This window comes from Priapulus caudatus, unplaced genomic scaffold, assembly GCF_000485595.1.
Source record: "Priapulus caudatus unplaced genomic scaffold, Priapulus_caudatus-5.0.1 Scaffold82, whole genome shotgun sequence".
Taxonomy (NCBI): Eukaryota; Metazoa; Priapulida; class Priapulimorpha; order Priapulimorphida; family Priapulidae; genus Priapulus; species Priapulus caudatus.
The window spans coordinates 562,718-574,305 of NW_014577143.1; the positions used below are offsets into that span (position 1 = coordinate 562,718).

The 11,588-nt window shown below is 42.4% G+C and overlaps 1 protein-coding gene and 1 long non-coding RNA gene across 2 annotated transcripts in view; one reads left to right on the top strand and one right to left on the bottom strand.

The window, feature by feature from the left end:
* The window catches only part of LOC106804657 (C2 domain-containing protein 2-like), a gene marked incomplete in the record, with an annotated part of 88,944 nt that extends 81,822 nt beyond the window's left edge, over positions 1–7,122 (top strand). Inside the window, 7 exon segments of the mRNA XM_014805930.1 lie at positions 2,900–2,917; positions 4,051–4,162; positions 4,984–5,097; positions 5,523–5,593; positions 5,984–6,064; positions 6,392–6,626; positions 7,108–7,122. Of these exon segments, the coding sequence (XP_014661416.1) occupies positions 2,900–2,917; positions 4,051–4,162; positions 4,984–5,097; positions 5,523–5,593; positions 5,984–6,064; positions 6,392–6,393 (398 nt within the window).
* The window catches only part of LOC106804658, a 14,392-nt gene extending 3,105 nt beyond the window's left edge, over positions 1–11,287 (bottom strand). Inside the window, exon 1 of the long non-coding RNA XR_001393350.1 lies at positions 10,949–11,287. This is a non-coding gene — a long non-coding RNA (uncharacterized LOC106804658). The remainder of the gene's footprint in view (positions 1–10,948) is intronic.
* Positions 11,288–11,588: the final 301 nt, after the last annotated feature.

Here is an 11,588-nt window from a genome sequence, read left to right on the forward strand (position 1 = left end):
ATATATATATATATATATATATATATATATACCCTTATATTAGTTTGTGCAGTGCGGTGGTCTCTTGCTTTATCGCGACGGGGGCCATGAAATTATCTCAGTGGAGCGCTGGTTAAACCGATTAGGCGTTGGACACGGAACGGCGTGCGTAAGGGTTACGTTTCAAAGATGTGCACGTCGTTGAAGCGACGCGTCCGTTGTTTATCCGAACCCCGGATCAAGCGGAGACCACTGTATTAACGCTTTCGTCACCGCATATGTGTGGGATGTGCGTACGTGCGTACGTGCGTCAGTCGTCCTCATCTAGCGTAGCGCTCTTATAACGCGCGCACGTTGTCACGTCGTACGGGATTCGGGAAATACGAGATTCAAATGCCAAAAATAATTACTAACCGCTGGTAGACTGCCAGGTAATCAGACGGGACGTTAACTAATCAGGGGATCCGGACCCCCCCTTCCTGCTCGCGCAGAAAACGCATCTAAGGGGGTCTAATTTCAAAAAATTTGTGGGGGAGGGCCCCCCAGACCCCCCCTTTGCGTGCTCGCAAGTTTGGGTCATAGTTAGACCCCCCCTGGTACAAATCCTGTACACGCCCCTCCTCCCTGCTGTATCTTTTATTCGTGTTGTTTGGCATATGTTAGCCATGCTTGCTGTACATGCTGGCTCTCGTGATATAGAACCGCCTTATTATAGAAACACGATCACACTCTCATTTGGATTAGTTTAAAAACCCGTGAATTTAATACTATGATAGGTGTGTGAAATTATTATCTGTGTTTTTTTAATTTGTGCTATTTGCTAAAATTATAACAATAATGCACTCCATCGTCATTTAGTAATAACTATTAACTAGTATTAACCAAAATTGACCACTCGTGAATTACAGTAAAAATCAATACATTTTCTACGTTTTCTTTTGTAGTGTTCCTAGTGCATGGTTGGGTAATAATGTAGGGTTTTTATTGAGTTTTGACCCATCCACATGGTCCTAATGAACACACTGAGGATTTTTAATACGCTTCGATGAAATTATATAACTAATAATGTGATTACACGCTGAATAATGACGTATGGCCACTATTAATTCAAATATTTTGGGAAGTAGAGTAATAGGGGAGGGGTACAGAGCAATCGTATTTGTAGATTTCTGCATTTATATAGATTATGCATGAATCGATAGCTACGTGTTACCGCGCATTGCCTGATGTATATATTGCTTCGTATACTACATCGCACAAGCACTCCCTAATGCAAAATTGAAAATTTGAAATTTACTATCGATTACCACGATGGATAGTATGAATATATATGTAACCCAAAAAATTAATAGAAAGACAGACAGAAACCTTAGCGGACGTGTCGCTGTCAGCTATAATGATAAATGAAGGGCTCTGACTAGCTCTGACCGCCCTTTGGCGCCACCTGGTGTCATCAAAGTCACTCCAGTTGTGTGCCACTAAGCTTCAGCGGAAGAAAAGAAGCTTGCCATGATGGCATAGCCCAATGGTATTGTCCACCCTCTCTATATCAAGGGGATTGTCAAGGATAGTGGGGTGTCCGTTTCCTTTATGGTGAGTGGCTATATACTAGGCGTAACAAAGGTTAGAAGATTTTGTAAATACCGGGTAAATACTAGGTAACTCTATACGTCACTATGTGCAACGTCTTTGGTGAGCAGCTTGTCACAGATAGAATTTTTCTGCTATGAGTGTCAACAAACTGCTCATAAAACGGCCGGGCAATTTAACGGCAAAGATCGCGAACCCTCGGCAGCATGGGCGCTAGTAGCTCTAGTACTACATCCACATGGCCTGTCACGAACAAGGGCTACAATACTAGAGCTAGGGCGCTAGTTGCTTCTCACCTCGCTTGTATCGCCGTTTGCAAACAGAAAAAAAGCGCCGTCGTGCATGCGCAGTTGGTTCATCACAGTAACCGTGGTAACGTGTAATATTATACATGTAACGGAGTTGACGACGTTTTTTACAGGCCGTATTTTCATTAGAGCAACGTTCGCTGAATTCAGTTTCATCTCTATGTATAGGCAGATCTATATGTAGGCAAAAAACGCAGGGAATAATTCAGTGTGCAACGCACCGAAAATGTCGTGCAATATATAGAAAATCCTGCGGCGCGCGGTTGGACTCGCCACTACCTCATTTATAGTTTAGAATCAAATGCCATTTTTGTGTGCAGTACAGTAGAGGTTACAGCCTATGCGGGAGTTTCGTTATGATAACCACACTAGTGTCCTGTGGTTGTATAGACAGTCGCTTTGCTGTGACGGCAACGTGTGTGGCGGCCATACTTCTCCAGCCACGCGATCAGCGCATCGCATTTTCTTCTCGATTTCAGCTTGGCATGGCCCCATGGAGTGAACATGTAGGCCCCCTACCTCACTATACATTACAGCTGACAGAAACTGTCCACTAGCCCTGCTGTCTTTACTGGCATATACGCGTGACAATTCATCTATAGGGAATAGTAAATAAATTTTGCACAGATCGACTCGGTTTTAACATGAACCTATCTAAACACTATATAGATATGTGTTCATGGATGCATCTTCAGTGTAACGGATCTAAGGACACGCATATACGCTACACCACCAGACTCGTGAAACTGAAAATGTCACGGCGCTTTTATTTTATGTAGAAACGAGCTTGTCTCGTTGTCATAGAGATAGCTATAGATGCATATCGCATTTCCGTTATTGCACTGCAATCTGAGAATGCCACGAATGCGCATTTACACACCCAAAATTGAGCGCATTGTGAACTTGCAGTACGTGCTACAGAGATATGTACATATTTTGTAGATTTATTTTTCTGCACTGTTGGTTATAATCGTCAATGTGTCACAGAAAAATGAAGGCATTCCACGTTCCAATTGTTTCAGGTCTCTTAGAAGTACCAGGTATGAAAGCACTCGTGTTTATTTCGTCTAGTTAGCGCCAACTATCATTACTGCTATCGAGTACCTATCCAACGTCAAGTTAGATATATACTTGCTACTGTCTAATGCTAGCTGTGCGGCTTATACGCTCTTCTCTATATAGCTCTCTGAACGCACTGCTTGTACCTTTGCCAACACTTTATTAAATCCATGTAGTATATCAGCAAAACCCTCAGCATATTGCTAACTAACCCTGTAGAAATGCATGTTTTGTGCCTGTCTTTTTGCATGCCTGTTGCTTTCAGTATTCCCCTCAATGCTAATAATAATATTAATAACTATCATATGATATCATGTGCCCACTTTTAGCCATTAATGCAATTAATATACCTAAACAAATTATGTAAAATTCTAATTTGTCTAAATTTAGTCGAAGGTGGGTAAAAATTGTACAAACGCTTTGCTTCGCATACATGAAAAAAATAGTATTGACCAAAAAGTAGTAAGCTTCTTGCTATTATCAGTATGATGACATTCGCTGTCGAGAAAGCTGTAGCTAATATCTAATTATACTTGCTGCTAAAATCTGAAAGACAGTTGCTTTAAAAGTATAGTAACGTTCGCCTTGTAAACTGACGAAAATTTGGCAATTCTAATATGGTAATAATTAGGTATTTATAACGCGATACCTATAAGACCTTCCGTGGAAACTATGAAAACTGCCATTAAAGTTACCACTATAATGGAAGTAGACTTTCCCGTTAAACAGATAAACCATAGTATCGAAATTTTACCCTGTAGTAAATTCTTCGTACTGCTGTTGCTCTTGCTATGTATGTAAATAAATGTGTCGTCAATTCTCTCTGTTTTGACTTTAACATTTTTTCCATATATGTGTCTGTATGTATGTGAGTATTTTCATTAATATCATTTGATAAAAATGATTTCCAAGCAAATCGACGATAATTTTTTAATACAATCATTCATGATGTTCTGATAATTTGTTATAATGATCGTGTTCCCTTATTTTGACATTAATCTGATCATTAATTAATTTGTGAGTTGGTATATATATAAGCAATGTTAGTTCACGTATGTGCCATGTGTTCGCGTGATCGCAAACGTGTTTGGTGACACACTCCACGTCATCGTAGGAATGAAATCGACAGAAAATTTTGATGGACACAGCTTGACCTCAGCAATGACTTACATCACCGAAAACTCCACTATCGTCATCGAAACCACCGAGAAGGACAAATCACATAAGTAGGTGCTTTCGTGCGTACTCATGCAGCCACGTTCACGTGAATACGTACATCCACCCACATTACACCCGCTCGTGATCACCAACGTGCATACACGCACTCATGCACGCGTAAATGGTGGACGATAGAATCGCACGAGAATCCAATATATATATACACATATATATATTTGTGTGTCTGTGTGTGTGTGTGTGTGTGCGCGCGCGCGTGCGCGCGTGCGTGCGTGCGTGCGTGCGTGCGTGCGTGTGTGTGCCCCGTGCGATTCTGTGTAGGTTTCTACACGCAAATCAGATCCCATTAGCATAGTTTTCGCGTGATGACATACGCAAACATATCCTTATCCTCGTGCGTGCGTGCGCGTCTTGCCGAGCGCGTAACAGGCAGGCTGTGTCTTCTGTAGGACTAATGTCTGTCAAGCACGGATTTATTCACAGAGCCGCAGTCCGCCTCTCATCTCTACGTTGGACTTGCCATTTACGTGCGCGCGCGCTTCAAGATGGGTGATTAATATCCCAACGCGGCCGTGATTCAATGTGACAAGGATGCAACGAGCGCATCTCGAACTGTAATCACTAGGTAGCGTCATAAGCTTATAATTATATCCCGACTAGCGCGTATTTAGCCCGAGATATCGTGTAGATACTGCAAAGCTTTAGCGAGCGCCTGACCTTGATTGGTTTGATGTAGGATCAAATTTGCAGTCTGTATCGGGTATTAGTCTATGGTAGCGTTTCCCGAGCGTGAAATTGACAACTTCACGTTTCGTTTGCTCGCGCGGGAAGTCGCCGCGTTTTTAATGGCGACACCTGCCGGTCGTTGCAGGTACTATCTGATTCCGAACTGCATAGCGAAGGAGGGCCTTCACAAGTTGCACATCAAGGGCACGAAGCTGCACATCTACAGCGACCACACGTTCATCGCCTCACACTTTCCGTCGTAAGTTTTAAGATTCGGACGCAAGGCGATGCGTCGCGCCCGTCTGTCGCGTTGTCGCGTCGTGTGACGCGTGTGACCGTCGTCGCCGCACCCGCGGTTGTCGCGTCGCATGCCGCTATGTGATGCGTCACGTTATTCGTGTCGAATGTTGCAGGAAATCGTCTCTGAAATGTGAATCGAATCTGAATTTTGTCGCGTGTGTTTACATTTTGCCGGCAGGCAGTGAATGTTGCCATGGAAACATCACGTAATGCCGCCGACAGTGTTGCTGCGTATTTGACAGTGTGACGCATGAAGTGGTTTGAAAATGTCATTCTTAATGTTTTTCGTCATCGTTTCGCGGGTATTTCGCAGTGTACATCTTTTTTTGCATCCACCATAATTTTGATTTTATGTGACGTGTGTGAATCATTTTATTCTTTCAGAACTACAGCGTGCCAGATTTGCTCCAAGAGCATCCCGAGAAGAATAGGTCGACAGGGCTACATGTGCAGAGGTTAGCTGAAATCTCATGATATAGAATGCAGCAACAGTTATTCTCTGCATTTCACCCTGTTATGGTTTAACTGAAGTTACGCAGAAGTGTACCGTGTATTACAATGGATTCATTCATACCCTCTGGATAGTTTTTTTAATATATATACTGCGTTTGGACCCGAAATGCTCAGTATTACTATCATATTACTGAAGTTTAAGTATTGAGAGTTAGCTTAATTTTAGTGTAGGTTTAATTTATCTATTGAACTTCTCTGTGAAACTGAGATTGTTCATATTACTGAAGTTTAAGTATTCAGAGTTAGCTTAATTTTAGTGTAGGTTTAATTTATCTATTGAACTTCTCTGTGAAACTGTGATGTTGCGTCACTGCATTCATCTTCGGCTGCAGACTGTAAGATCGTGTGCCATAAACACTGCCACCATAAGTGCGATACAGAGTGTCCCACCTCGCAAGTCTCAAAGATGAAATGTGAGTATGAGAACAGTCATGTTTTACAAACCCCAATCGGCAATCATCATATATTTGTTCTTTGACTTCTGTATATATATATATATGATGTGTCCGCTTATTAAAAGTTCAGATTTCTTTTATTTTACTAAGCAGTTTTTTTTCTAATTTTTGATACACGTACCACATCACGTTTAAGCTACTTCTTGCCGTTTGAAAGCTGCTAGTTTAAGACAAATGACGTTGAACACAATTATGTAAGGAAAAAAAAAAAAAAAATTAAAATAAAAATGAAAGAAAAAAAAAATAATGAAAAGATGCGTTACATTCCATGCTCCCTGCACACAGGATTTACGTAGAGGACAGCCAGAAGCAAGAAGTCAGATAAAGGAAATCGTGAAGAGGAGGATAAACGCAAGAAGGAAGCTGAAAAGCTCCAGAAGATGCTGAGAACAGGCATTAATCGATAAAAAGAGGCAGAGAAAAAGGCAGCTCATGAGAAAAAGGAAGCAGAAAAAGAAGCAGCTAGAGTCGCAAAGGAAAAAGAGAAGACTGAGAAGGAGGCAGCAAAAGAAAGAGCAAAGTAAATGCTCAGTAGAACATTCAACATTTGTTACACATCTCTCTCCCATCTCTCTCTGTCTCTCTCTGTCTCTCTCTTGTCTGCTCTCTCTCTCTCTCTGCTCTGCTCTCTCATCTCTCTCTCATCTGCTCTCTCTCTCTCTCTCTGCTCTCTCTCTCTCTCTCTGCTCTCTCTCCTCTCTCTCTCTCTCTCTCATCTTCTCTCTGCTTTCTTCTGCTCTCTCTGCTCTCTCTCTCTCTCTCTCTCTCTCTCTTCTCTCTCTCTCTCTATATATATATATATATATATATATATATATAGCTATGTGCATATGTTAGTGCATCAATATATTGAGCATATGCCTATCATATAGTTATACAATTTGTCCCCCCCCCCTTGCGTGAATTTACAGTTGGAAACATTCGCAGAAAATACCACGCTATAAAGGCAAGCATCATACTGCGGCTCCCACGAGAATTTTCCATGTTTGTTTGTTTTTCAGAATAGAGAAGGACGTGGAAAAAAAGAATAAAGAAGAAGAGAAAAAAACCAAGAGCAAGAAACCTGAAGCAAGCTGAATGCGAGTGGCTTAATGTTTAGGCCATTTGTAAACTTTTAATCGTCATACTTGTTATTCATTTTCTATTGTTGTATGAAGAAATGTAACGATGCAGATAATCTGAACAGGTGCTGCATGATCTAACGTAACATACAAATATCTCTGTGCCTATAAATTAGCCGATAAAGACATATGAGAATTGCTAAATCGACAACCTCTTATAATAGGTGAACATGAACGTGTGTACGATATAAGGGGTTCCTAACTACATAGGCACATCCTAATTTCAGCATGGTCGTGGAATGATTGTGGAAATTATTCAGAATGGAAATTTCTACAGTTGAATGTTGAGATTAACTGCATCGTTGATAAAACACATCAGTATCGTGCATTTCCATTTTTTGCGATATTTCTCGCTTTCCTGATACCTCGACTGGCAATGCATGACCTGAACTCTAGGCTTATATCTGTTGATTGGTTCCTACGTACCCCTATTTGTAAACCTCTGTGGTTCTTGTGCACGCGCGCGCGTGTGTGTGTATGTACGCGCGTGTGAGCGTGTGTGCGTGTGTGCGTGGGCACAACCATGTTTATGCACCCGTGTGCTTGCGTGCCCACGTGCGTGCGTCCGTCCGCGCGTGTGTTGTATGCGTGCGTGCGTGCCCACGTGCGTGCGTCCGTCCGCGTGTGTGTTGTATGCGTGCGTGCGTCCGTCCGTGCGTGCGTCCGTCCGCGCGTTTGTTGTATGCGTGCGTGCGTGCCCACGTGCGTGCGTCCGTCCGCGTGTGTGTTGTATGCATGCGTGTGTGCCCACGTGCGTGCGTCCGTCCGTGCGTGTGTTGTATGTGTGCGTGAGTGCGTGATCGCAGAATGAGAAAGCCCTGCTCGGCGCTACAACATCACCTCGGCTCCCTGCTGTCAATTCTGGCGTGTGCGTATAAGTAGAGAATCTACGCGACTCGAATCTACTCGTCTCTAACACACACGCTGACAACGACTTCATCGGCAGTCAATTCCCGACCGACTGCGCACGGCGTCGCCGTCCACAGACATTACTCCACGTGTACCAGTAGCGATCGTGGAGCCAGGAAATCACACACAGGCAAGCGAATCAGCAAGGTGTCATCGTCGTCACGGGTGGTTGACAGACCGCCTGATCCAACACTCGTATACTCCCTCAGGGACGGTTAGTGAACGCCACCGCTGTTCGAGCCCACTACCATCTCCGATTCCGTTTGGACAGCTGTCCATTAAGGCTGAAGTGCTCAGATGTTTCGGGATTCGATTAATGAAAGCAAGTGCCTGCGGTCTTTCGACGTGACTTTATCGTAAATTGGTTGTTGGTCAATTCAAGTAGTGTCGATCTTTTTTGTCCCTAGTAAAACTGGCAGTTTATATGATGCGGTGGATAGCATGCAGACACGCACGAGGAAATGGCGGCTTTCTATTTGTGGGTATATGAACTGACTTCGTGCTGATCGTACTGTGGTGCTTTTTGCCGAGTAGAAAATACGTGGTGTGTGTGTGTGTGTGACCAAACGGAGCCGCGGTATGTCTGTGTGTAAATGTTGCCATCGTGGCCACCAGGTGGCACTGCATGACGATCATCGACATTTCAAGTTGTGATAGACGGAGAATGGTTTGCGTGAATTGAAAAAAAAGGTTAAGATAACAAACACATAAAATTAAAGGAGAGAACATTTTCATTGGATAGTAGCTTTTGATAAATATTGGTAAACAAGGAACAAACAACCGTGCGAAGATCGTAGCGAAGTGTTTTACCGTTTAGCTTTTTTACATGTACTAAAATGATGCAGTTGTGTTTGTTGGTGGGAATATTACGTTTTAGGTGCTATAATAATATGGTTTGCTTGCTTGGAAATTTGTTCTGTTAATACATGTTAACTCGTGATCATTGTGGAAACTTTCGATGACATGATTCAGTTGTCTCTCGAGGTCGTTTTTAGAAGAAATGCGCTGTTTTAAATTTGATTGTAATCGGGATATTTGTTTTTAGTTTGACGTACATGGGAACGTCGGTGTTGTATAGAACCCAATGTTTGTAGTAAATCTAGGTTGCAGAAGCTGTTTTAGTCTAAATCATGAGAAAAATGGGTGAGCACGCGGTTTGATTTATAGTGATCATGTAGTATGATCTGTAGATTTAATATGATGATCGAAACATTGCCACCTATATTACGATGCAGTTGCATTCGTGAAGTGGCGTCAACCAAGTAGAGAGGAAACTAGAGAAAGGTTACAGATTCGATACGAAAGGTGTTCTTTTGTGGCGTGCACAACTTCCGTCTGCAAGTAATTTTATGCCTTGTTTCGTCTAATCCGTACGTATCGTAATGCAATGTCATGAGATGAAACCAAAGTGGGAACATTTTATGATTGGAAAAATTGGCCGGCGGGAAAAGTTGCATGAACCGCAATTGGTCGTACGCCAGTAGATTTACGTATTTATTGAATCCGCATTAATTTATTTGTCATATTGAATGTAGCTGCTTCTACGTAGATGTGAATTATACAGAGTTTACAATCACTCTCGCGTGTGTGCTCTGATTCTGCTGAGGATGAACCATTATTTCTGCGACACACAAGTTGTGGTCGGAATAAAGAGCTGAAATCCTGTCCTTTCTCGCAGTAAAGTGATCGTGTTCTGCCCTCAATCACCAAGGGTAAAATAGTTAATATAATCAGGAGTGAATAATAATGGATTAATCTGTTATTATTTACTCCTGATATAATAATTGATTATTAATTAATTATTATTATATTATTCGCCCGCTCTGAGTGTGTTACTTACGGCCGAGGCAGAATGGATTATTTAAGAGCGTCGGAACATCGCCCTATCGGCAGATCGTGTTATTACACAAGTTAAACCACCCGGCAAGTGTGTGCGCGGGGGTGGAAGGAGGCGGGGACTGGCGTTTTCACGTCCGCATGCAACAAGAATCACTGTATGTGTCGCGGTGTATTGTGGGTGAATTTGCTAGAGCAACGAGCGGCGTATGTTGTGATTGTTGACTGAATCGACAATGAAAAAAAAACGGAATCGGTGTCCAAATCTCAGTTCAACGCACTCGTTACCGTGTTGCGCCTTTCGGAGATTGAGTTTGAAACAACAGTTCTTTGACCAAATGTGCCAAATGTATAAAGCGTATATATATGTATACGCTATGCGAGTCCCCCGTATAGCAACATCAGTCTGTGCAGTGAACAAATGTTATATCTAACCCACCTGTCTGTCGTGCCTCTACGGAATATATTTAATCATTAATCTACCCCGAGTGTAGTTCTATAGAATAAAATAAACATATTGTGATCTCACGTATTCAAATATTAACAAATGGTTACAGAGTCGCTCTCGAAATCTAGCTCTTGATTTCTGTTGAATGTTGGCGCGTGTTACATTTAAATTCTATGTGCGTATAGGCGTTGTTTTTGGTTCTTCAAGCCACCGTATATATATATAAATATATCTCTCTATCTTTCTTTCTATCTATCTTCTTCATAGTGGAGCCTAGGTTAGCAGCAGTTCATATGATTTCTCGTGAAATCTAGGTTCGTGGGGGGTCCCTACTGTCTACTGTCTGTCCGGTGTGTTGGATGTACATCTGATAAGTTGGCCACGACATTGCCACGCATCGTAACACGAGCTAATAATACAGTAATAGCTTATTATACATTTGCTCTTGTATTGTTTGCTCTTGATCGTAAAGGCCACCGCACACTAGAGCAATATATAGCAATCGAACTCGCGAGCAATATATTGCACTAGTGTGCGGCGGGCTTAAGTACGGCACGACATCGTCGGCCTGTGACAGTGGACAGTCGGCCGGTCCCGCCGCTATGTTAATACGTCTTCGTGCTCGGTCGAGTGCTTACGCTTCTCGCTCGATTTCCTTCCGAAGTCGTCTGCGGGCAGGTGTTTTACGTACGCTGCACTCCCGGGCCGTGATTGAGTTTTCTAGGTGTGTTTGTAACTAACTAATTTTATCGAGCTGGTTGCCGCACGAATTAACAATGATTCTGGTTATTCTGTTAATTGTAAGCCGCTGTCTCTTCCGTTGCAAAGCTGTTGTTTCGAAAATTGGGCAATAAACTCTTTCAACATAACTACGCGTGTGAAGTTGTTTCTTTGGGATGTTTTACTTTCATTGTACAGAGGGGGGAGGAGTGAGAGCGAGCTAAGAAGAGAGAGAGAGAGAGAGAGAGCTCTATTACAGAACACGTATCTTGTCGTTGGTGGTTGCGTGTTTAAAACACAAGCGCAAATGAATGATATTACAGTGCCAGTGTCGGCCCTCTCTCCTTCTTACTCTATCTCTCTTTATTTCTCTCTCGCTATCTCTTTCTCCTTCCCTCTATCTCTCTCTCTCTTTTTCTATATATATATATTATATAATCAAAGACAT